At 40.8% G+C, this 27,771-nt stretch overlaps 1 protein-coding gene across 2 annotated transcripts in view; it reads right to left on the bottom strand.

The window, feature by feature from the left end:
• DNAH11 (dynein axonemal heavy chain 11) overlaps positions 1-27,771 on the bottom strand; it is a 371,336-nt gene that overhangs the window by 159,986 nt on the left and 183,579 nt on the right. For both annotated transcript variants that reach the window (XM_070369750.1, XM_070369751.1), the window contains exons 45-54: positions 20,667-20,840; positions 16,487-16,691; positions 13,431-13,596; positions 12,683-12,785; positions 9,339-9,578; positions 7,066-7,227; positions 6,618-6,811; positions 1,935-2,097; positions 710-833; positions 148-290 (exon numbers count right to left, since the gene is read on the bottom strand). In XM_070369750.1, coding sequence (XP_070225851.1) covers positions 148-290; positions 710-833; positions 1,935-2,097; positions 6,618-6,811; positions 7,066-7,227; positions 9,339-9,578; positions 12,683-12,785; positions 13,431-13,596; positions 16,487-16,691; positions 20,667-20,840 — 1,674 coding nt within the window. The remainder of the gene's footprint in view (positions 1-147; positions 291-709; positions 834-1,934; positions 2,098-6,617; positions 6,812-7,065; positions 7,228-9,338; positions 9,579-12,682; positions 12,786-13,430; positions 13,597-16,486; positions 16,692-20,666; positions 20,841-27,771) is intronic.

Here is a 27,771-nt window from a genome sequence, read left to right on the forward strand (position 1 = left end):
GCAAATGGCGTTTTACACCAAATGACTGGATGTCCTTACAAAATGTATGAGTGGAATTCAAACTTGTCATGTGAATTCCCAAACAGAACCATATCAGAGTTGAAACAGCACGTTTAACTAAATGCAAGGAAAGCAAGTGCTTCTTACTTTGAGTTGTCGTCGCACCCGGGACAAAAAGAATTTCCAACAGTTTTCTCTGGAGTCTACCATGCCCAGACCACGAACTTCATCACGAACTCCAGAAATTATCTTGTCTACATCTTCATCACTGAACAGATCAGGAATTACCCCTGCCCCCAAAGGAATGAGTAGAGTTATTAAAAGACTGCTATAATTCATATTTTAGATATGACTTAAAATGCTTTTTAATACAAAGTTCAGCTTTAATGATAGAGTTTGAAACCAGAAATGCAATTTTTTTTTTTTTTATAAGACACAACACAGTGACAACAAGCTATGACAAACCCACCCACTAAACTTGCACAGGCAGGAATAACATTTACTTCACTGAAGGCCTCTGTAAGGCCTTTTACATCGTAAGCAGACTAAGAAAGCGATACACTTCAAATTAGTCAGGTTTATACGTTTCTCCCCAAAGAATGCCCCGACAAACATCTCAAAGACAAATTATCTCTATTTAAAGTTCACTGAAACCACAGATCATTTGTCTTTGGGGAAGATCTTTCATGGAATGTGTTGGTTTAATCACCTGATGCCAGCAAGTCATTAATCAGCACGAGAAAGCTCTCATCTAGAACCTGGGCATCTGTCAGCAGGAACGCGGTGGGCATGTTCTTGGCTCCGGCTCTGATGTACAGATTGGCAAGGTCTACCTGTAAGAAACAGAGGCCATCACTCACACTGTGCTAACATGCTTGTGTGCTGTCGGCGAGGGGTGGGCAGAACCGACGCGCTACAGCGGGAGGGCCGGCGCCATCCTTTCCCCGTTTATACGTTCTTTCCTCTCAGTGACTCTCTTCTTATGGGGGCAAACATTCTGACATCGGCTCCATTTCTGGCACATAATGATGACTGTCATGTTTATGGTTTCACGGAGCCCAAGATGCAAACAGGCTCCTGACAAACAACTCCCTTCTATTCAAGCAAAAGTGAATTCAGTAATGATTTTGTTAAGCAATGCAGCAAAAAGAAGTTTTTGGCTCCTTTTAACAACTATCTACTTCATTGTTTGGTGACTTAGAGTTTACTAGTTTTATTTAGTAATATTGAAAGCAAGTGGTTTGTTGTTTGCTTTAAAATAGCACTTGCCACAAACTCTAAGTACTATTTTGTAACTACTATTGTGATTCAAAAGCAAAATTTTAAAAAACATGTCAGTGTTTCTCGACTGTACTCTCATCATATTTTCACAATCTGATACAAAGCGGAAAAAATCTCTATGCACTTGTTAAAGAAAAAAAAAGGATCTCCCCCTCCCTCCATTGTATTGGTGTATGAATACTGCTGATTTTCAGGTATGGTCAGCACAAAAGAAAAACATGTTTGTATTTAATAAAATGTTTTCTGAGCAAATCTGACAGGCTTATAGGCTTATACACATACAAATGTTGGTAGCAGTTTACTATTATTAATTCGACAATGAAGGAGAAAGTTTAAGTGTTAGTTCCTCATTCATGTTTGACTCTTTGCGACCCTATGGACTGTAGCCATCAGGCTTCTTTGTCCATGGGGATTCTCCAGGCAAGAATACTGGAGTGGGTTGCCATTTCCTCCTCCAGAGGATCTTCCGGACCCAGGGATCAAACCGAGGTCTCCTGCACTGCAGGCAGTTTCTTTGTCTGAGCTACCAGGGAAGCCCCTGAAGGAGAAACAGCCAACAAAATCCTCTGAAGAGCTTACCCGCCTCCATGCCTGACTGGAGCACCTTTATCCTAGGGCAGAAGGAGCACGGGGCTGCCCATCACTAGACTTACCTGAAGTTCCTGGATCCCAAAGCCTTGGGTCAGAGTGATCTGGAAGACCTCGAGGCTGCAAATGTAAGCTGCCAGGCGGGACAGGCTCTGCTTGCCACTGCCACCCACTCCGATCAAGAGCGCATAACCCTGAGGGGACTGCAGGATGCGGCTGATGCGACACCTGCGGAGAGAAAACACCCCCAACAGATGACATCCAATGAGCCTCAGGGCTATGCGGTTTCATTTTTCAGATATTTAGATACTAAACTCCGATTTGTATTTCAGACTTTCAGTCCTTGTTCTTCTGTTTCCCAAACAAAAAGATGCTGCCTGCATCTGCCCCCTTATCACTTGCCCAACAAACCATCCTGGCCAATGACATCTGGACTCCCACTGCTGTGTTACTCTCCCCCAAAAGAAGGCAGAAAATGAATACAAGGACTTACATCAAAGCACCACGTTTTCCTGATTAGCAAGAAAGATCCTAATGGCACATCAGTATCCACGTATAAGGATATCAAAGGGAAAATGTCTTTGGGCCAGAAACTTTGCTATAGAATTAGTTTGGGAAGAACAGGTTTGTTTAGACCAACAAACACCTCACATGCAATTTACTTCATGCATTTTAAACACTTGCCTTTTTTACATGATCCTTATGTCCCTTGCATGAAAGCTTTCCTCATACCTTGAACAGTCTAAAACATTCTCGGAAAGTGTTAGAATCCAAGAGGTAAATCTCCAGCAAAGTCAACTAATCCCTTTTCCTGTATTATCAAAGAGGTTCTGAATGCTTATCCTATTGATATTATTGCTACATCTCACCGTTAGGAATAAGTTGGCTTTAATGTGATCAACGTAAGCATGTGTCCAGTTGCTTCAGTTGTGTCCAGCTCTTTGCAACCCCATGGACTGTAGCCTATCAGGCTTCTCTGTCCACAGGATTCTCTAGGCAAGAATACTAGAGTGGGTTGCCATGCCCTCCTCAAGGGGATCTTCCAAACTCAGGGATGGGACCTAATCTCCTGCATTGCAGGTGGGCTCCTTACTGCTGAGCCACCAGGGAAGTCCCCAATATAAGCATATGGAAGCCCAAATGCAAAAAAATTTTTGAAAAGACTGCTGTATTTTCTCTCAGTTGCTTTCCTGACATGAATTTAAGCTCTGAACAATCCAAACAATCTTTAACACATTTTTTTTAAAGAGTACTTTTTGAAAGAATTAAGTTGGGATCGCTTATAGTAGGACCAGCACGCACGATCATTTCCTGAAAACCTTCAATAACTGAAAAGACAGGTTATTTTTCCAAGCTCAGCCACCTCATTAAATTTTACTTCACATGACCACACGACAAAACCACCTTGGCAAAGCTGTGAGATTACTCTAACACGAGTGAAACCCCAACTTACAAGGCAGGGTTTTCATTTCAATAATGTGTGCTTTGAGGTCTGCATCGACAGTCTGTAAGTGGCAAAGTCTCTTTCTACAATGTTCAAGGGCACACTGAAATCATCTCTGATGTGCAGTAAGTCAGTTTCTAGCTCATAATCCCTAATCAAAGCAGCAGCTTTTCCTTTCAGGTCACTGAGAACTCTGTGTTGAAGGATTACAGGGGACAACTCCTCAGTGCCAACAAGACATCTCTTCCACACGAGCCATGACAGACGGCCAGCGTACATGAATCCAACCAGAAACAGCATTACTAATAACTCACTTATCACCATGCTCAGAGATTCTAACGGAAGCGTCCTCTGTCTGCTAATCAGAGGACTGTCACTGCAAAGGGATCCATAAAACAATCAATATGTAGGAAGCTTGTAATAAATGATGATAGGGAAGCCTCCCAAGTTTTTCTTAGGCACTTGGGCTCAACATTTTAAGGAGTAACTCTTCTAAAAATCGAATTCTCCACATTTCTTGGGTCTGTTTGAATTGCTTTTCTCACATACTTCCTTCTCTTTTGACTTATTTCATTACTTTAATCTTTGCCCAAATATCACTTGTTAGAAAAGCCAGCATTATTAACTGAGTGGCATTCCCCCAAATGCATATGCTGCTGCTGCTGCTGCTGCTGCTACTGCTAAGTCGCTTCAGTCGTGTCCGACTCTGTGCGACCCCACAGACGGCAGCCCATTAGGCTCCTCTGTCCCTGGGATTCTCCAGGCAAGAACACTGGAGTGGGTTATACTGAAGCCCTAACCACCAGTACCTGAAAATATAGACTTAGGAAATAGAGTGATTGAATACATTGGTTACAATAAGGTCATAGGGGAGTAGGGTATATCCAATATGACCAGTATCCTTATAAAAAGGAGAAATTTGGATACACACACACACAAAGGGAAAAAGTCACATGATGACTGAACTCAGGCTGTCACAAGACAAGGAACTTCCAGAAGCAAGGAAAGAATTCTGGAGCAGACTCTCCCCAGCACCTCTGAGGGAGCATGGCCTTCTGACATCTCAATTTCAGACTTCTTGCCTTCCGAACTGTGAGACAATAAATATCTGTTTCTCTAAACTTCCTAGTTTGCAGCATTTTGTCAGAGCAGCTCCAGCACAACAGTAGAGCCAGTGAGAAATTACAGTTATGGGGAAGCAGGACAGGAAGGGAAGATGCCATTGACTTCCCACACAGCAGCAGCAATGGCCAGCTGTTTAGACTACTCAACCGACCCTGTCATTCCCATGCTAAGCTCTGACCCGGAACTTCTCACTGCACTTAGAAAGAAAGAACCCCCCTTTCCTCTGGTTATAAGAAAACACCTGTACTCATGAGGCCTGTGTCCACCTCCCAACCTTGCCATACGCCCCTCTCCCTGCTTCTCCATGCTGCAGCCACATGACCCTCTTTTTGCTTTTGGACATTCATGGGGCCACATGAAATCTGCCCACACCTAAAGCATTCTTCCTCCAGATCTTTCCATGCTGAGCTCCTGCATATCATTTCAGTCTCACCTTAAATGCCACCTCCTCACAGAGACAGCCAGTCCCTCTTTGGGAATTCACATGTTTATTGCTCAGGATCAATAGATTTTATTCCTCAGCAGGATGTATCACTTTCTGCCAAGTTCCTCACTTGCTTATTTGTTCATATCCTTATAAACTTCCCATGGGATCACTAGAACATGAACTCAATTAGAGAAATAACTGGATTATCTTGCTTGCTGCTGTCTCCCCAGTACTTGGGCAATGTCTGACAGCAGATGTCACGGACGGTCGCACAACCTGTGCACGGCAAAGGCACCCAAGCTAGGAGGTGAGAGCCTGTTCAGTCATACTACATCAGGAAAGGGGCCTTCTTCTAGTTTTCTGCCCAGAAAACATGCCCTTCCCTTTTTTCTTCCTTAACTTGCACGTAAGTACTGAATAGGCTGGCAATGTTTCTGTTTGATACTCAGTAGGCACTCAATGAACATTCTTAACCAAGGAAAATTAGCTCGAGTCCATCCTGTCTCTGCCACTTACAAATTTTTAAGATTTTGAACAAGTCACTTACCTTCCTCTTTCTTCATATTCTTCCCTAAGGCTATGGCAACCTACTCCAGCATTCTTGCCTGGAGAATCCCACGGACAGAGGAGCCTGGCGAGCTACAGTCCATGGGGTCACAGAGTCAGACACAACTGAGTGACAGATACACACACACTGATAGGCTGGCAGTGCTCCTGTTTGGCACTCATTTGGCACCCAGTAAATATTCTTTTTTTTTTTTTAGGACGGGGAGAACACTTTCTCCCCCACAAATTCATCAAAAGAGCATTTAAACGTCGAGTAAATTCCACAAAACAACTTCTGAATGCCGGCAGAGGACATCAGGCACCCAGAAAAGCAATCCAGTAAATATTCTTAACTAAGGCAAATCAGCGTGAGTCTGTCCTGTCTCTGCCACTTATGAACTTTAACTTTGAACAAGTCACTTACCTTCCTCTTTCTTCATACTCTTCCCTAACAGAGGTACAAGTGAAAGAACATGAAATTATGGTTCTCATGGCACTTCAAAAAATAGTATACCTATGTAAGACATTATTGTGACGTAATTCATATAGACACTTAATAGTCTTTTAACAGATCCATGACACCTAAACCTATTATCATTTATTTATCCATTTATATAAAAATTATCTATTATACAAAGAACTGTGTTTGACATTCTTGTAATTTGTTGAATGCAAGCTTAGTGACATTCTCTGAATCAGGCCCATACACTTATAGTTACAGAAGCTAAGGGGATTGGAATGACTTTTTGCAAAAGATAATTTTCTTACCTAACTCAGGTTATCAATTTCCTCTAGCACAGAATTCAATTTCCTTCCTACACATGTACATTCTTGAGGTCTTCTACAAGTTGCCTTTTGCTTATGACATGGTAAGTGGCTGCACTTACAGGTATGTGACATATTTATATCCTAGAAGAGGGCTGTGTCTTGTCTTTTTTATCTTGTGTTCTCAATCAAGTTTTTCTTTTCATTTTTTGAGGTAACATTGGGTTTCAATATTATATAAATTTCATGGAGAAACTTAGTTTTATACTATATGGCAAACAGGAACTGATAGTTCAAAAAAATCCCAGAAGACAAACAAACAAACAAAAAAAAAAACCAACTGATAGTTCAGAGTGTTCAGTAAGATCTACTGAATAACAGCAACTGTGGACACTCAGCCATTTTTACTTTGTGCAAAAGCATCACAGCCCATCAACTCACACATGTTGCATGGCATCTTCATATAAAACGAGGTGCATGGCAGCATTGAGTTCATTGTAGTCATCCAGTGCTTCCGTTAGAAACGTCTTCAGCACCTCCCAGTCCTTCACCGGCATGTAGCACGGGTCTTGGCTGCCCTTAGCAAAATGGCAATAGATGAGGGGCTGCTGAAGCAGCACACGGCTAGCTACACCCTGCAGGAGGAGGAAGTGAAAAATACGGTCATGTCAATCTCCAGAAATGATTCATCTGGAGGCAGAGTGACCGGTCCAGGGAAAAGCCTGTAAATCAACCCATGGGTGGATGTCATCTTCCCCTGTACAGATCTGGAATCACAGCTGTTTCAGCAAGGTAATCATATATACAATTCATTCACATCCTTATCCCATTTCTGCCCAAAAGCCAATATGCCAGAGCACATAGTGACCTTTGGAATTCATTTGCTTACTTCAAAGTATTTATTAGCAGTTTCCAGCAGTTTTTTATGAAACAAATCACAGTCCTTTGTGTCTATCAGTTTGTCTCCATAAACACGAGAAGATTCATGAAGCCACAGGCGTATTAAATCATTTGGACACTTTAAACACTCAGGAGAGGTGAATAAAATCCCCTAAAAGGCAAGAGGGGAAAAAATTAAAAATTCAGAAGGTGATAACATTCCAAGATAATACTTTCTTTTAACATATTCTTTTTTTTTTTTTTTTTTTTTATTTTTATTTTTAAACTTTACATAATTGTATTAGTTTTGCCAAACATCAAAATGAATCCACCACAGGTATACATGGTATACATGTGTTCTAACACCATACACAAAAATAAACTCAAAATGGATTAAAGATCTAAACGTAAGACCAGAAACTATAAAACTCCTAGAGGAGAACATAGGCAAAACACTCTCCGACATACATCACAGCAGGATCCTCTATGACCCACCTCCCAGAATATTGGAAATAAAAGCAAAAATAAGCAAATGGGACCTAATTAACCTTAAAAGCTTCTGCACATCAAAGGAAACTATTAGCAAGGTGAAAAGACAGCCTTCAGAATGGGAGAAAATAATAGCAAATGAAGCAACCGACAAACAACTAATCTCAAAAATATACAAGCAACTCCTACAGCTCAACTCCAGAAAAATAAACTTTTAACATATTCTTTAACTGCATGCTGAATTTAGCAATTTACTGAGTTACAAGAAGGGTTATAAATAGTATTACATATCAGTAGTTGTAGTCTCTGATAAGCAACATTTAAACAATTAACTATACAATAAAAAGGATTAAAGAATGGGTTGCCATTTCCTTCTCCAGGGGATCTTCCCAACGCAGGGATCAAACCTGGGTCTCCTGCATTGCAGGCAGACACTTTACCGACTGAGCCACCAGGGAAGTCTATTAAAGAATTAACTACCATTATGCCCATTTCCAGGAATGAGCTAAGGCTGTATTTCAAGAGTCAGCCCAGGAACTAAATATCTGATCTTAGAACTTGTACCTACTGTCTTCAGGAAAATCAGTTTCTAAAACTAGCTAACATGAAAGTCATAGGACAGTAATATATTTTATTCTAAAATCCTGTGATGTCATTTAATCTAATTCATTCATTTTACAGATGAAATATATAAGATCCAGAGCCGACTGTCTGAATGCACTTTGTGGGTAGTCAAAACATTTTGATTCTCACTTTCCTGCAACACTATTCTTCAATATTTTGGATTCATATAGACCCAGTTCTCATGGGGAGAGTCACCGTGTGCTGGGCTCTAGGGACAGCACCAAGGGAGTCATAGACAATTAGCTGTAAAAGGTTAAACAACTGTTGGGTGGTGTTGGGTGTAGTCAACAGACTGGATATGAATGGTGAGCAGAGAGGTCTCTCACTTCTTGGCCTCCCTTCCCTCCTATGATCAAAAACCTGCTTTTAAAGACCGTTTAATTGAGCACAGTCTTTCAGGCAGGTGCAAGAAAGATCGACATGAAAAGGAATGGTCCACATTTGGAAAAAGCTTTTGCCTAATGTGGTTACAGTTGTGAGGCAGCTGTGGAGTGATTTAGAAAGCAGGACTATAAAAGTATAAGAAATAAAAATCACCAAATACTGAGAAGTCTCATGAAGTTTTCATATTCCACCAGTTTACTACTTGCGTCACAAATGAACTTTGAGCCATAAATAATTCTTCAATTACTTTTACCCTACTGATAGGCCATGTAAGTTGGATATTTTCAAAATTTCAAGGTTTTGAATTCTCTCTTTGGAACTTTCTTTTCAAATCATATACATTCACACTGTCCTTTTACTGGATAAGTGAGTTAAGTGTCAATGCCAAACCAAAATAGGAATTTAAGAAATTATATTTTCTCTTGATGTATGTTTAAAAATCATTATCACCTGAATATTAAAAAAAAAATTATCCCTTTTACTTGCACAAAATGAGACACTCAAATATTTATACAGAATCATATTCAGAATCAATGAAATAGGGAGCCAAGATTTCTACCTTAGCTTCTATTGCTAAGTCTCTACCAACCTAAGGGGAATTGCTACTTTCATTGACAAAATGGGATTAATAAACCTGCATACTTCATAAAGCTTATTACAGAAAATGAAAGAATACATGCTCAAGGATGCAGCATAGTTTTAGACTAAGTTCTATGAATGAACCCCATTGGTATTACTTTAATCAGTGCCCCACTCAAGACACATAACACAGAGTCATCGAGGTACCTGGAAGACGTTTGACAAGTCTCTCAAATTAAAGAGGTAGTGGAATTTAATGGCCGTGGGTAAAAATGTATGTGCCATCATCTGATGGAATGCGATTGTTGCCTGTATCAAAGTGGGGCCACTCCTGAGAACTGAGGGACCAAATGCTTGCTGCTGGAAATGGAAACTCAGGATCTGGCTGTAGATGGTGTTCAGTGCATCCAGCGATGGGAAGTTGAATGCAAACACTGTGAAATGTCTCTGAAAACAAAAACAAACATGAGAGCTGCATAAAATAGAAAATGTAATGGTACTAGTAGATTGGGGCTTCTCTGGTGGCTCAGATGGTAAAGAATCCACCTGCCAATGCAGGAGACCCAGGTTCAATCCCTGGGCTGGGAAGATCCCCTAGAGAGGGGCATGGCAACCCACTCCAGTATTCTTGCCTGGGAAATCCAATGGACAGAGGACCCTGGCGGGTCACTGTCCATGGAGTCACAAAGAGTCAGATATGACTGAGCAACTAACACTTTCACCTTTACTTTCCAGTAGATGACCAAAACAGGGAGGGGCACTTTATTTTTCATCTCTTCCTGTATCCATACCCACTGTGATGGAACTTGGCAGTACCTTCCACTCTGACTCTCAGAGTGCCCATATGACTTGATAAAGGCAACAGAAGGAGATAGAAGTAACAGCGTGCCGGTCACTGTCAAAGGCTTGTGTGTTTCCACTAGCTCTCTTAGGGCTCTATCTTTGCAATGAATTCTACATGCCTACCCAAGGATGAGAGACATATGACACAGAGCCGTGTTGTCCCAATTACAATCACTCCAGCCAAAGCCACCCTGAGTAGCTGACAATTAACTGCCCAACATGTGAACAAGCTCAGGTTAGGTCAGCAGAGTCACCCAGCTGAGTCTCCACTGACTACACAAAAGCAAGCAAACCACAGACTGTTGTATGTACAGTGGCAGTGGTAGCGATTATTATTTAAAGACTTACATGCACTCAGAAAACCTGCACATAAGTATTTACTGTAGCTTTATTCCTAATTGCCAAAATCTGGACACAACCATTGCTGTTGTTCATTCACTCAGTCGTGTCTGACTCTTTGTGACCCCAAGACCCGGAGCACACTAAGCTTCCCTGTCCTTCACCATATCCCAGGGCTTGCTCAAACTCATGTCCAGTTGGTGATGCCATCCAACCATCTCATCCTCTGTCATCCCCTTCTCCTCTTGCCCTCAATCTTTCCCAGCATCAGTGTCTTTCCCAATGAGTCAACTCTTCACATCAGGTGGCCAACTTCAACTTCAGCATCAGACCTTCCAATGAGTATTCAGGACTGATCTCCTTTAGGATTGACTGGTTTGATCTCCTTGTAGCCCAGGGGACTCTCAAGATTCTTCTCCAACACCACAGTTTAAAAGCATCAATTCTTCAGTGCTCAGCCTTTTATATGGTCCAACTCTGACATCCAGACATGACTACTGGAAAAACTACATCTTTGACTAGACGGACATTTGTCGAAAAAGTAAAGTAAAAGTAAAGTCTCTGATTTTTAATATTCTGCCTAGGTTTATCATAGCTTTTCTTCCAAGAGGCAAGCATCTTTTAATTTCATGGCTGCAGTCACTGCAGCCATAATTTTGGAGCTCTTTATTTTGAAGAAAATAAAGTCTGTCACTGTTTCCACTGTTTCCGCATATATTTGTCATGAAGTGATGGGACCAGATGCCATGATCTTAGTTTTTTGAATGTTGAGTTTTAAGCCAGCTTTTTCACTCTCCTCTTTCACTTTCATCAAGAGGTTCTTTAGTTCCTCTTCACTTTCTGCCATAAGGGTGGTGTCATCTGCATATCTGAGGTTATTGATATTTCTCCCAGCAATCTTGATTCCAGCTTGTCCTTCATCCAGTCCAGTATTTCACATGATGTCCTCTGCATATAAGTTAAATAAGCAGGGTGACGATATACAGCCTTGATATACTCCTTTCCCAATTTGGAATCAGTCTGTATTTCCATATCCAGTTCTAATTGTTGCTTCTTGAGCTGCATACAGGTTTCTCAAGAGGCAGGTAAGGCGGTCTGCTTTTCCCAGCTCTTGAAGAATTTTCCACAATTTGTTGTAATCCACAGAGTCAAAGGTTTTAGAGTAGTCAATGAAGCAGTAGTAGATGTTTTTCTGGAACTCTCTTGCTTTTTATGTGATCCAATAGTTGGCAATTTGATCTCTGGTTCCTCTACCTTTTCTAAATCCATCTTGTACATTGCTCGGTTCACATACTGTTGAAACCTAGCTTGGAGAGTTTTGAGAACTACTTTGCTAGCATGTGAAATGAGTGCAATTGTGCGGTAGTTTGAACATTCTTTGGCATTGCCCTTCTTTGGGATTGGAATGAAAACTGACCTATTCCACTCCTGTGTCCACTGCTGAGCTTTCCAAATTTGCTGGCATACTGAATGCAGCACTTTAGAATTTGAAATAGCTCAGCTGGAATTCCATCATCTCCACTAGCTTTGTTCGTAGCTATGCTTCCTAAGGCCCAGCTGACTTTGCATTCCAGGATGTCTGGCTCCAGGTGAGTGATCACACCATTGTGGTTTCCAGGTTATTATGATCTTTTTTGGTACAGTTCTTCTATGTGTTCTTGCCACCTCTTCTTAATACCTTCTGCTTAAAGCATCCTTAAATAAGTAAATGGATAAACAAACTAGGAACACCCAGACAATGAGTATTATTCAGTGATAAAAATAAATGAGCTACCAAGACATGAAAAGCCATGGAGGAACCTTAAATGCATATTTAAGCTAAGAGAAAGAAGCCAGTCTGAAGAGGCTACAATACTATATGATTCTAACTATAGGACACGCTGGAAAAGGCAACACTATAGAGACAGGAAAAGGATGAATGGTGGCCAGGGATTCGGGGACAGGGAGGGCTGATTAGGGGGAGCACAGGGTATTTTTAGGACATGAACTACTCTGTGTGATACTTTAATAACTGATACCTGTAATTGTACGTTTGCTAAAAGTCACAGGATATGTAACACAAAAAACTAACCCTGACATCAACTTTACACTTCACTTAATAATAATTTATAAATATTGGCTCATCAATTGTAATCGAGGCAGCACACCAATGCAAGGTGTTTGTAGATGAGTCACAGGGTGCGAGGGAATACATGGGAACTCTCTGTACTTTCAGCTCATTTTTCTGTAAACCAAAAGCTGCCTTAAAAATTCTGTTAATTAAAATAAGCTTCCATGCTTCACCAAATGTACAGTAGAACCATACAGCCTAATCTTTACCCCAAAAGCACTAAGAATCAAGATCAACAATGTGAGTATTGACACCCTACCTGTAGTCTAGGATTGATGGTGAAACTGCCCACCATCGGATTCATGCAGGCAACATATTGACAGCTGTGGATTTCTTTAAGCATCACTTTCTGTCTGTCATACCTGCAAGATAGAAAACAGAACCTTAAATCCCAAAGTTCAAAATAACAACAAATCCCAGCAGTTCATAAAGGACTTCAGCATAAATTGTTTTCTTTAATCTTTATAATCACTGTGTGATGTTGAACTTGTTAGCCTATCTGAGAGATAAAAACTAAAGCTTGGAAAGCTGAAGACTATGTGGCTCCTTTGATGCTAGTATCAACACGTGGAGCTAAATCAATAGGTATTATTGCTGTTTATTGATTCACTTTAGTCTGGTTAAAAATACCCATAGCAAGACTAGGGGCTCTCCCCTGCTTAACATCAGGGACTGTCAACTGTGATGCCCAGACATTACCAGATGTTTACATCTTACAGAAAATGTCAAGCTTCTCCTAAGTAACTGTGAGTTAATATATTAAGGAGCTTAAGCTTTAACTGGAGAGTTTACGTTTCTAAGATACTTTTCAATCCAATTCTTCCAATGATGCAAAGAAAATCTACTCCATTTAAGATGAGCAAAAGGGGAAGCAAACTGAAACCCAAAAAGTATCACAGAAGATGCTCCTCAGAAGAGGAAGAAACTGGGGTGATTCTATTTAAAAAATTTTATCCATAGTAATAATAATTAGATTTCAGTAGAAAATGAAACACAGAATCGCTTACCAGTGTCCATAATCAATATGCTGTCGAATCAGAGTGTGGGGCTGGACAGTGCCGTACGAGTCCACTGCAGGCATATTCATGTCGTCAATAAAATAAACCAACTTTTTATTTCCTCCTGGACCATAGTTACGACCAGCTTTCTTCTCTAGAGGTTTCTCAAGAATTCCTGAAACCAATATATAATTCTGTCCACCAATCAAATAAAAAATGTAAACTTCTGTTTATATATAAATATATCTATATATAAATACAAAACAGAACATTAGTTCTTTTTTTCTTCTTTTTCCTCATCCTGCCCATTTCATCCACTCTGTGGCTTCAAGTATCACCTCTCTGCAGGTTAATCCCAGAAACACGTCTCTGTTCATCTCCTGCCATGTAATACTCTCCTGGAGCTCACCCTGGCTCCGATCCCAGAGTCCGCAGCTGCAGCACTGGGCACACTGGCCGTCACATCTGAGACAACACCTTCGCTGCGGACCTTCACACCTTCCCCCCCGTACCTACCGTCATTCAGGAACCACTGCCAGTCCACCCAGAACCCGTCAATAAGTCCTTCTTTATCTTCCTCGTACTAGAGTCTAGGGACAGTCAGGAATTTCTCACATCTCTCTTCTTGGGCCATGGGGTACAGAAGTATAAGAGGATACTATATGCAGGCATTATCCTGTGTATACCTCAAGTTATATCTCTTCACTTGCCTATCTGACTTTGTGTTGATATGTTTGAGAGGAAATCACAAATACAGAAAATCTTGACAGTATGGACCTGAGATGCAGTATCTAGTCACTTGCCTGCTCTCTAAATGAACTATAAATAGCTTGAGGACAAGAACTCTGTCGTGTTCATTTCTGTATGCCTCATAACACCTACAGCAAGTAAGTAACTTGTTAAATGAAAACAGGAATGAATGAAGTAAAAAAAATATATAAAAAGTTAATTCACAAGCCCTTTTTCCAAGCAGCATATCTACATTTCCAAATGGTTGCTAAATTTCAGTTCCTGTTAGCCACTGACAACTGTATGTTTGGCCAACATCAAATGTGCCTGTTCCCAAACTCAATTTTACATACCTCTTCCCCACTCATGACCCATCACTTCTTTGTAGCCTTCTGTGCTCCTACCAACAGGATTAACACTCTCCCAATCAGCCAGATGCAAGGCCTGAATTTAATCTTTCCTTTCTGGTCCCTGATTTGTTTAAGCACAGCCTGTAAATGGTACCTCACGTCTCCTCCTTTTGTCTTTCCTTCTAAAGCTCTAGTCCAGGGTATCATTTCATTCAGCTAATACATTGCTCAAGGAGACTGGTCTCTCCACCATAGACTTTTCTTAAAATAGAGCCTGTTGTCGTTGTGGTTTAGTCACTAAGTCATGTCCAGTTCTTTTGCAAACCCATGGACTGTAGCCTGCCAGACTCCTCTGTCCATGGAGTTTTCCAGGCAAGAATATTGGAGTGGGTTGCCATTTCCTTCTCCAGGGGATCTTCCCAACCCAGGGATCAAACCTGGGCCTCCTGCATTGCAGGCAGATTCTTTACCACTGAGCCACCAGGAAAGCCCAAAGTAGAGCCTGCATCTTGTCAACTCCTTGCTCCCCATCGATGGCTCACAGCTCCGTACCATATGAAATATGTTCTTTTCCACTTGCACGTTAGCTACAGTCTCAGTGACCAACCATCCCTGGTTGCCTGGGATGATCCCAGTGATAGCACTAAAAGTCCCTTATCTCAGAAACCTTCCAGTCTTCAGCAAACTAGACAATTGGGCATTCCACCTATAACTCCAGCCTTTGCCCTATTTTCTACCTGATCACTATGCTTTGATCAACTTAGAGATTCAATTAAATGAATGTGTCCCACAAATTTCTCTTTCATGTCTTTGCTTAATCTGATTCTTCTAGCCTAAGTTCCCTTTTTGCCTATACACCATCCCATCTCAAAGGTCTGAAATCCTTTCTTCAGAGTACACTAGCTCTTTCTATTCCTCATGCTAATAGGCAATGTCTAAATCTATTCATGCTTGTAACCCTTCCAAGAATCAGCAAGCTAAACTTCGTTCAACTATTGAATTGCAGCCCTCATCTTCCATTTACAAGTGATAAAGTGATCCTTTCTTCTGTGTCCACAATGAAGAGCATGTATTATACACAGTGTCTGGGGATAAAGTAGATAACTGATACATATTCGCTGAAGAAATGAATGAAAACCTTCCAGGTCAGCTTTTAACTGTTCCACTCACAAAGATGAGGAAGACAAACTTGATTAAGAAAGAGATTACAGCACAATCATTCCTGGGTGAGTTAATGATTTAAGTGATAAGAAAACAGGTTGTTAATCTCTACTGATAGGGCTAAGGAAATAGCAACAATGCACACAGCAAAGAAACCATGCTCAGGGCAACAGGTTTCATAAAGCAGTGAACAACAGGAACTTTTGCTGCCCTCACACGACACAACCCCACTGCTCTGCTGGACAGTGAGACACTGCTCTCAGCTCTTTATAGTAGTTCTTCTCTACTTCTCACGTCTACTCTGTTTGCCCTCTGCCCTTCCAAACTCAAAATGCCCCAAATCTATGTGGTTCTTTTGATTACACTGATGCATGTATTCAACAGCTAAAAATTATTCTCACAGTTCTAAGATTTAACAAACAACTGGTGGCCTGTCATTTCATCAATACAGTCTGAGTGAATTCCCCACTAAATCAATCCCTTGCTTGCAGAGGTAACCAGTATACATTCTTCCTTGAGCATATTCTTTCGTTGCTAGGGCTCCACGAAATTGATTAAAGCTAACCAAATGGTTTAGAGGCAAAGCAATGGAACTGTTGATGTCAATTCTTTCTGTTCTATAGAATAATAACCCAAGTAAAGCCAGGAGGGATATAAAAAGCCAAAATAACAATATTTAAACAAAGTATATTCAACCAGAATGGTGAAAAATAAAAATTCATTCTAAGGAAAATGTCTAAGACAAAGGAATCATCTCTGGGCTGCATGTCCTGGCTCTGATAGTATCTGACCTTGCTTCTGGAGTATAAAAGGAGGAACACTTACGCTGCAGGGCTGCCGATGTTGTGTAGTAGTTGAAAGGCACACGGGATACTATATAAGCCTCAGACAGACCTGCCAGCATGTCCCCTACAAAGACTGTTTTTCCTACTCCAGCGTTTCCTACCAGCATCAATGGCTGTCCTTTCTCAAGCAGCAACTCCACAAAATATCGAAGACGGGTTGTCTCTGTTGTGTGAACCAGAGCTCTCTGGTGGGGAAAAACAGACAAAATTTTGTACCTGCACCAACACACAGTCATTTTAGAATTTTAGAATTGAGACTAAATGCATTCTTAGTTCTAGTTGACAGCCAGTAGGAGAGATCCCACTTAATGTTTCATTTTGAATGGTCAGTTCAGACATCATAGCTTGAGAAAAGAAACTGTGTAGTGTTGTCAAAATGCCATAGCAGAAAGAACTGACTTATTTTTTCCAGTTAAGACCTAGCACCCAAGGCTTCCTATCATGGAAATATCTATACTCTGCCTAACCTTTGGTTAGGTATTATAAAGGAATACAGTGAACGCTTAAGAAACTGCCCACCACTCTTTAGGACATGGTGAAACATGCGAAAGGCCAAGATATGTATTAACAAAAATCGGTAGCAATTCTTTCACCCAGTAAGATTAATGATTTATGTGCAAAATGATTAGACACAATTCACTCTAAAGGAGTTTAGTGCAAGGAGAGAGCAGCCTGGAAGAAACAAACGTTAAGCGAAATAGTCACAAGTCCAAAGCACGGTGATACTTAGTGTACATTGTTCTGTTAAAATTTTTTATAGCAATGCTTCTGTTGTAAAGATTAGTTATTTATTTAGATTTTTTTAAAATATAAATTTATTTTAATTGGAGGTTAATTACTTTACAATATTGTATTGGTTTTGCCATACTTCAACATGAATCCACCACGGGTATATACGTGTTCCCCATCCTGAACCCCCTCCCACCTCCTTCCCCATACCATCCTTCTGGGTCATCCCAGTGCACCAGCCCCAAGCATCCTGTATCCTGCATCGAACCTGGACTGGCGATTCGTTTCATATATGATATTATACAAGTTTCAATGTCATTCTCCCAAATCATCCCACCCTCTCCCTCTCCCACAGAGTCCAAAAGACTGTTCTATACATCTGTGTCTCTTTTGCTGTCTCACATATACTACATTGTTTCATGAAAAAATTGAGGTGGCTTACAGAAATACAATAAAAAGAATACAAATAAATAAAAAGCTGACTGAGGGAATAGAAACGAATACACTGTGTAAAATCAGGGAAAGGGGAAGCAGATGTAGACACACTGGAGAGAGAAGCCTGCACGGTGATTAAAGGGAGTTGAAAAGGTCTTACAGTTGGTGGGGGCGGGGGGGCAAATTAAAAAGGGGACTACAAAAAACTCTTTGCAGGATTTATATAGCTCGTAAGAAAAAACACACAAACTCTGTAATGGATAAAGTTCTTCCCTGCATGGTTCACGTACACTGACCACAGATCAGTATTTTATAGACCATTCAAGATTAAATTCATGATAAAGAGCATTCATTCTAGAACTTCACCTGAATTCAGTGCTCCTCTCGGGACCTGTTGAAAGACACAGACTCTTTTGTGCTACACTGAACAGTCCCAGATGACTTTAAAATCACCGTTGAATTCTGTAACATGTTTCTTTTCCTTTCTTGTTGCTAGTTGTCACATTTGCTATTTAATTGGCTATTAATATTGGCTCTTTTCTCCACACATTAATATGGATAATTAATACCTACTGAGAGCTGAGTATGTGAGAGGTACTGTGCTGAGCCGTTTACATGTGTTACATCATATGATACTCATAACAAACCTAGGAGGAGAGTTTTGTTATCATTTACATTTCAGAGATGATGGAGCTAAAGCTTAGAGAACATTAATAAATTGGCCAGAGGCATACGTGGTGGTACTTGGATTTAAACCCAAATCTGTCTAGAGCCTGAGTCCTATCTTACCTACTGCACAGAATGCTCTTCAGAGCATGGACCATACACACATTAGCTGATGTCTAAGTACTCCATTTCTCCATATATAAAAAGGCTAGTAACAGTCCTTTCTAACAGAGAATTAGAAGAGTGTCATAAAGGATTAAATTAATCTATGGAAATAAAGCATTTAGAAAAGGGCCTGCCATATTATAATGTCATGTTAGTATTTGCTATTATTATTGACTCAATATGGTTTTCCTCTAACATGTTAAGAGGCTTTTAATCAAAATCACATTTGGTGCAATTGTGTATAAAGTAAGACTAGGAGGTCCTGACAGGTTCTCTGTTGAATAAAATACATCCCTGATAAGATGCATCAACCTTGTGATATCACTTTTTGTGTGTTTCTTTTGGTTAACTACAAGTCCTCAGCTCTCAGCCAGCTAGATAATATCGTTAGGTGGCTGAGGTCTAGACAGGCTGAGCTAAAACAGAGATGTTAAAATCCATAAAGCGGACAGAGCAGACCTTCATAATTAAGGTAACCTCATCACCTGGGCCTGAGACTAGGGTAGGGGCGGCACACGGCCCCTGGAGAAATGGATGCAGAAGGCAGTCTGCTCTGGGGCTTCTGGAAAAAGTTTCTGCCCGCTTAGTAAAAAATACAGAAGCCTTCTTTCTCCATGTCTTGCTTCCTTCTAACTCCTGGGACCTCTAGAGTCATCTTGGATTGAGGAGATACCAGTCTTTAAACAAGGCCAGTGCTAAGGCAGGAAGATGCGAATCTGTAGTGTTATCACCAAGTCACAGAACTCATCAGTCTCAGGGCCTTCCTACCTCTGAGTTTCTTGTTTGCAAAATAATGAGTTTTCTCATGGCTATAGGATGAATTGTGTCCTCTCAAAATTCAAATATTGAAGCTCTAACCCCAGTATCTCAGAAACGTGATAGTATTTGGAGATAAGGTCTTTAAAGAGATGATTAAGTGAGGCCTACCTAATCCAATCCAACTGGTGTTCTTGTCCAAGGAGGAAACTTGAACACACTTCAGGGTGGTGTCCAGGGAATGTGTGTACACACAGAAAGGATCATAGGGGGCCACAGCAAGAGGAGACCATCTGCAAGCCAAGGACAGAGGCCGCAGGGAAAACCAAATCTTAGCCTGAGAAAAATGCATCTCTGACGTTTAAGCCACTCATTCTATGGCAGTTTGTTAGGGTGTCTTAAGCATGCTGATACAAGCAGAGTGGGCCCCAAATTCAAAGTGACTGGTAGAAAGGAAAGTGTGAATACACAGAATACACTTGGGAAAATGCCATCATATATGTGAGTGACTAATGCCGCCTCAAAGCAAGGACACCAAGACCGCCAGTGAACCTCCAGAATCTAGGAGATCCCTCAGAAGGAACCAACCCTGTTAACACCTCTATTTTCAGCTTCTAGCCTCCAAAACTGTGAGACAACACATTTCTGTTGTTGAAGCCACCACGTCTGTGGTTACTTTGTTACTTCAGTTCCAGGAAACGCATACATTGAATTTTCTTTTATTTCACAATAACTGCCTCCTAATTAGTGTGGCAATCACTTACATGCATTTTATAGGGCACGGCTTGAAATAATAAGTTCCAAAGACAATCAATATGAGGTAATTTTGAGAAAGAAATATAATGAAAAGCAAAACAGACTGAAGAAGAATTAGAAAATGGTTAAAAGATAATTTGATATATAAAAATGTAGGACAATTTATAAAAAGAAACAGTTAAAAAAACAATAAAGATTCATTTAGATTTGTGACTTGCCTTGTGAAATTGAGATATACATCTTTGACTAGGAAGATGAAACATTCATTTTATGGCTTCAGGGGTAAGGCAAAGAAGTTCTATGTGAAAAGTACTGCTTAAGAAATGTAAAGTAAGGTCAGAAGTAAGACTCACCGAACCTCACTGAACTAATAAAAACATGCCTTCAATTTTTATAAAATCATACAATTTCTAGGAAAATCTAAAGAAAGCTGTTACCACAGAATTAAGTTGAAATAAAAAAAGAAACTGTAGAAATATAACCATGTTCCTAGCCGTTCCTATAACAGATTCTTCTTTCCAAGGAAATATGCTATATGCTGACCATACCAACAGGAAACCATCCATCAGGCAGGAAAAGGAAGACAGCGTAAAAACAAACGAGGCTCAAGCCAGCAACATGTGGTTGAAGATCACGGTGTTCCCCACACCTACCTGCAAAGGTATTTCTGGATCCATAGTAAATTGGGGGATTTTATCAGCCCAAGGCAAAAACTTCTTACTTTTGTGGTCCAGATAATAATCAAAAATTGTTCCCTGGGATGGAAACTTCACTGCTTTCATCTCTTTATGCCACCACTGACTGAATTCAGCTTGACAACCAGAAAGCTAAGGAGAACAAGAGAAATTCTTATTGCAGACTTACAGGTAATTCTGAACACATACAAAGCCACCGCAGCTGATTACACAGTGTTTTCAGCGAACACTTCAGAATTACAAACAGGACTGAGTAACTGACAAAAGAAAAATAAATAACTAGAAGGAAGTTATAATAAGTGACAATACCACTGAGGCTGAAAGCTATAACTGCCGTACGTCCATCAGGTACAAATTTTCGGCAGTAATTATTAACTTAAAAAGCAAGGTAAGTTTAGGTGAACCTTAGATGACTCTGACGTTATTCAGTTTGATAACAAGCTATCATGCAGGTCACCCTGCTAAGACAGTGGTTAGCAAACACTAGCGTTTATTTCTACCAATGTCTCCCTCAGTTGATAGCAAAATGGGGAAAGTAGGAACAAACGAATACTTCAAAAAATTAGTAACATTATTGACTCAGACACTGTTCTTTATTTGAGCTTATAGCCTTCGTAGAACTTTCGGTGTTAAAAATATCCCTTCCTTTATAAAGCTGTGGTGATAATAAATGGTCATTTAAAAATAAATGCCCTTATTTAGAAAAACAAAGAGTTGGTAACCCTATTTCATTCCTTCAAATCATTAATGAAATTTTGTTGGTCTTTGAAATTTGAAATCTGAGAAGCTCTGCCATGAGGGAAGGGAAAGAACGGACTTGGTTTTCAACTCAGTAGTTGAGCTGAAACTCCACAGATTCCTGTCCCGTAAGAGAATCTTCCAGAAAAGATAATGGAGTAGGAAACAGGTTCTCCTTGCTAGAAGGCGCTTGTTTTTATGATGGCAGGTACAAGCCCTTTGCTGTTAGATTAGCGGTTAGAAAGTGGAGACGGGGAAATTCCAACTGTGTGCTAGCAACTAACAGCCCCTCCTGCACCTACGGGATGACCAGACAAAGCTTCGGAGCTCTCTAAATACACTGTGTGTGTTCACCACATTCACCAACCTTACATGTATCTAAAACTTCAACTCCCATTTTGCCCCAGGGAAATTCAAGTTACTTTTACCTTGGTGTCCTTATGTCCATGGACTATGGCCCACTTTCTGTGTGAGACTGATCAGACACATGAGTAGAGATAGATAGGATGGCTGGAGGGTAGGAGGGTGTGGTTAGGGCTGAGAGGCATGGTCAGCCTTAGCAGGGAGAGCTGATCCCACCAACCTTCCCAACAAGCGGAGCTCACATTCCTATAGACCACTACTTACATATTTAGTTATCTTCAGATTGGCATCACAGGATTTTTTCTTTTTAATCATCCTACCAAAGTTGTTCAGAAACCAAGTTCATTCAAAAAAATATTCCTTATTTGCTACCATTCTTTGTAGGAAGGATGCACATGAGATTTCTACTTTACAATAAAATTTGCTTCACCTAACCACTATGTCAGCAGAGTCATTTTGATGACAAGTCTTCGATCATTCATTCACTCACTAAAATGCATTTGTTCCCGTACTGGGGAAGAAAACAAACAGGGTTTCTGCCCTCACAGAACTTATGGGGGAAATGAAGGGGAAGTATGGTGGAAGCAGAGGTGAAGTCTATGAACACAGAAATAAATACACTGGTATCTTGAAAGCCAACTTTGCTGGAAGTGAGAGAAATGAGGGCATCTATTTTAACTGGATGTACAGGGAATCAACTCTGAGAACAGGCACCAATTAGGGAGCAGAACATTCCAGGAAGAAGTCAACAAGTACAAAGATCTTATCACAGGAAAGAACCTGCATTCCAGAAACTGGCCAGTGCAGCTGGAGGGGAGGGAGCGGCTGAGGAAGAAGTAGGGAGAGACAGGCTGGGCCAAAGCCAAAGGCCTTGTAAATGAAATTCTAAAATTGTATCTTAAAAGCAATAGGAATCCATTAAAGTGTTGTAAATTCTGGAGTGTATCATATAATCCAATTTACATTAAAGAAACCACTCTGGCTGCTGAGTGCATAATGGATGATGGGGCAAGTACAGAAGCAGAAAGACCAGTGAGGAGATTACTTCAGAAGTCAAGTGGGGAATGATAGCAGCTGTTTACAGGAGGCTCAGGGAGGGATGACGGGGACCAATTTTGGAAGGTGTCTGCAACAGCCGGGGTTAAGAACACAGGTCTGAGTCAGTCAGCTGCAGTCTGAACTTGCCTCAGACATAAGCTAGCCACGTGTCTCCAAGGAGGCCAACTTATCTAAGTTTGAGTTCCTTTTTTGTAAAAGAAGAATAGCTATAACTATACAGACAGGATAATTTTTTTTTTTTTAAGATTCAATAAGCTAGCCTATTAGAAACCCTAAACTCTTTCCCTGACATATATTCATAGAAGGCACCCAAATCTGATGACTAAATGGCTATTCCTAAGACTGTTTCTTGGATCTGCTTCATTCATGTTTCCAGCTTCATAATCTCTCTTTTGAATGCTGTGTAGTTAAAGCAGTTTTGAAAATTTAAAGATGCTGATGTCGAATACTAATTGGGGAGAGTGTCTGGGACAGGAAGGGGACCACGTGATGCTCAGCTCCTGGTCTGACTAGCTGGCTTGGAAGGCTGCCAAGTCTGGAAATTGCAAAGATGAAAAGAGGGTCAAGTTGGGAGGAAGGTGAGCCGTCATGATGAGGAACAGAAAAATCTCAGCTGTCAACATCCTTCTCATGCCATTTTACTTGGTTGTACAGCCCTGGAAAAGGAAACACTCTGTGGAGAACATTGGAAAAAAGACAAAGTTATGAGGTTTTGGGGTAGACAGGAATACTCTGCATGTGGCCTCCATGGAGAGGAATCCATATGTGTAAATTCTGCCTTTGAGATAAACCATGTGAAGCCACACAACACTCTTAACTTGGGCAAGAAAGGCTATTATTCTTTAGAAAAAGCACTTGGAGATAACTGAAGAAATGTGGGTTCTGAGAAGGGTCAAAATGAGACTTAGGAGGCCAAGTAAATGCCAAATTCATTTACAGATATAAAGTACAGTAACTTAGTGACAAGTCGCAGAACTGGCCCACAGGTCATAGCAACCATGGATTTTAGAACCTATTGTGACTAAACAAACAAATTTGGGTTACTCTTGGCTGTAATACCTTCCAATTTTAATTCCCAAACATAGTCCACTGGAGAAGGGAATGGCAAACCACTTCAGCATTCTTACCTTGAGAGCCCCATGAACAGCAAGAAAATGCAAAAAGATAGGACACTGAAAGATGAATTCCCCAGGCTGGTAGGTGTTCAACATGCTACTGGAGAAGAGCGGAAAAACAGCTCCAGAAGAAATGAAGAGGCAGAGGCAAAAAGGAAACATTGCCCAGTTGTGGATGTGACTGGAGGTGAAAGTAAAATATTGTAAAGAACAATACTGCATAGGAACCTGGAATGTTAGGTCCACGAATCAAGGTAAATTGGAAGTAGCCAAACAGCAGATGGCAAGAGTGAACATTGACATTTTAGGAATCAGTGAAATAAAATGGACAGGAATGGGTGAATTTAATTCAGATGACCACTGAATCTACTACTGTGGACAGAATCCCTTAAAAGAAATGGAGTAGCCCTCATAGTCAACAAAATGGTCCAAAATGTGATCTCAAAAATGACAGAATAATCTCGGTTTGTTTCCAAGGCAAACCATTCAACATCACAGTAATCCAAGTCTATGCCCCGGCCAGTAATGCTGAAGAAGATGAAGTTGAACGGTTCTCTAAAGATCTACAAGACCTTCTAGAACTAACTGTAAAAAAAAAAACAGGCAAGTTTAGCCTTGGAGTACAAAATGAAGCAGGGCAAAGGCTAATAGAGTTTTGCCAAGAGAACGCACTGGTCACAGCAAACACTCTCTTCCAACAACACAAGGGATGCCTCTACCATGGACATCACCAGATGGTCAATACTGAAATCAGATTGATTATATTCTTTGTAGCCGAACATGGAGACGCTCTACACAGTCAGCAAAAACAAGACCGGGAGCTGACTGTGGCTCAGATCATGAACTCCTTATTGCCAAATTCAGACCACTAGGCCATTCAGGTATGACCTAAACCAAATCCCTTATGATTATACAGTGGAAGTGACAAATATTTTCAAGGGATTCGATCTTACAAAGAGTGCCTGAAGAACTATGCATGGAGGTTCATAACACTGAACAGGAGGCGATGATCAAAACCATCCCCAAGAAAAAGAAATGCAAAAAGGCAAGATGGTTGTCCGAGGAGACCTGACAAATAGCTGAGAAAAGAAGAGAAGCAAAAGGCAACGGAAAAAAGGCAAGATGTACCCATGTGAATGCAGAGTTCCAAAGAACAGCAAGGACAGATAAGAAAGCCTTCCTCAGGGATCAGTGCAAAGAAATAGAGGAAAACAACAGAATGGAAAAGACCAGAGATGTCTTTAAGAAAATTAGAGACACCAAGGCAAAATTTCATGTGAAGATGGGCACAATAAAGGACAGAAACAGTATGGACGTAACAGAAGCAGAAGACATTAGGAAGAGGTGGCAAGAATACACAGAAGAACTGTACAAAAAAGGTCTTACAGACCTGGATAACCACAGTGGTGTGGTTACTCACCTAGAGCCAGATATCCTGGAGCATGAAGTCAAGTGGGCCTTAGGAAGCTTCACTATGAACAAAGTTAGTGGAGGTGATAGAATTCCAGGTGAGCTATTTTAAATTCTAAAAGATGATGCTGTTATAGTGCTGCCCTCAATATATCAGCACGTTTGGAAAAGCCAGCAGTGGCCACAGGATTGGAAAAGGTCAGTCTGCATTCCAATCACAAAGAAGGACAATGACAAAGAATGTTCAAACGATCATACAATTGCACTCACTTCACATGCTAGCAAAGTAATGCTCAAAACCCTACAACAGCTAGGCTTCAACAGTATGCGAACCGAGAACTTCCAGATGTACAAGCTGGATTTAAAAAAGGCAGAGGAACCAGAAATTAAATTGCCAACATCTGTTGGATCATTAGAAAAAGCAAGGGAATTTCAGCAAAACATCTACTTCTGCTTCATTGACTATGCTAAAGCCTTTGACTGTGTGGATCACAACAACTGTGGAACATTCTTATGGGAATACCAGACCACCATATCTACCTCCTTAGAAACCTGTACGCAGCTCAAGAAGCATAGAACAATAGACTGGTTCAAAATTGGGAAAAGAGTACGTCAAGGCTGTATATCATCACCCCGATTATTTAACTTATATGCAGAGCACATCATGCAAAATGCTGGGCTGGATGAAGCACAAGCTGGAATCAAGATTTCTGGGAGAAATATCAATAATCTCAGATATGCGGATGACATCATCCTTATGATGTCTGTTTATGACATCCTTATGATGTCATCCATCTGTTTCTTTTCAGAAAGCAAAGAAGAACTAAAGAGTCTATTGATGAAGGTGAAAGAGGAGAGTGAAAAAGCTGGCTAAAACTCAACATTCAAAAAGCTAAGATCATGGCCTCCAGTCCCATCACTTCATGGCAAACAGATGGGGAAAAAATGAAACCGTGACAAACTTTATTTTCTTGTCCTCCACAATCACTGTGAATGGTGGCTGCAGCCATAACAGACATTTGCTCCTTGCAATAAAAGCTATGAACAACCAAGACAGCATATTAAAAAGCAGAGACATTACTTTGCCTACAAAGGTCATCTTTAGTCAAAGCTATAGTTTTTCCAGTGGTCACGTATGGATGTGACAGTTGGACCATAAAGAAGACGAAGAGCCAAAGAATGGATTCTTTTGAACTCTGGTGCTAGAGAAGACTCTTGAGAGTTCCTTGGACTACAAGGAGATCCAACCAGTCAATCCCAAAGGAAATCAACTCTGAATATTCATTGGAGGGACTGATGCTGAAGCTGAAACTCCAATACTTTGGCCACCTGATGGGATATGTTAACTCATTGGAAAAGACCCTGATGCTGGGAAAGACTGAAGGCAGGAGAAGCAGGCGGTAACAGCTGATGAGATGGTTGCATGGCATCTCCGACTCAATGGACCTGAGTTTAAGCAGACTCTGGGAGGTGGTAAAGGAGAGGGAGGCCTGGCATGCTGCAGTCCATGGGGTAGCAAAGAGTCAAATGACTGAGTAACTGAACAACAACAATACTTATATGTGGAAATATTTTAGGGAAGCCTGGAAGACTTATGCCGTCTATTTTTAATTCAAAGATTCAGGGGTGCCCATAGAAGCACTTATGGCCCTGAGAGATCCTGAGGCACTACAGATAGCCCTTGGAGACAGACATACATGAGTGGGAATCCAGATATTGTCATCGGCTGTCAGTTAAGTTACTTTGCCTGAGTTTTACTTTACCTGGATAGTGATGATACCTTGAATTACTGTAAAGATAACAGGAGAAAATCTATTCACAGACATGCAAAGAAGGGATTAGATATGTAAATTTCTAAAGGCGAAAAACTCCTACTTTGTACTTTGACAAGTCTAAGCAATTTGTGTGTGTGTGTGTGTGTTGGCATGAGCACATGTGTCTATGCAAGTTCTTAAGTGTTTACCGAAAAGAAATCAGAAGTCACAGACCATGCTAGGAATGTTGTATAGGCGTGATAGCCTCGTTTTAGGCCAAAGGAAAGGACAGCGGAAAGGAAGCAGCCTGGGGTTGATTATAGCTCATGAGGACCACCCTAGGAATGTGTGAGACTAGGCAGAAGTAAGAGGAGTAGAGATCTGGAAACCAATGAGCAGGCTATTATGTGCTATGGATTGAACTGTCTCCTCATCAAAATCACATGCTGCAGCCTTAATCCCCAATGTGGTAGTATTTGGAGATGGGCCCTTTGGGAGGTATTTATATTGAGATGAGGGCCTGAGGGTGGGTCCCTCATGTTGGGATTAGTGCCTTTACACAAAGAGACTCAAGAAAGCATTTTATCTTTCTTTCTGCCTTGTGAAGACACAGAAAAAGGCATC

The sequence above is a fragment of the Bos mutus genome, chromosome 4, assembly GCF_027580195.1.
Source record: "Bos mutus isolate GX-2022 chromosome 4, NWIPB_WYAK_1.1, whole genome shotgun sequence".
Classification (NCBI taxonomy): Eukaryota; Metazoa; Chordata; class Mammalia; order Artiodactyla; family Bovidae; genus Bos; species Bos mutus.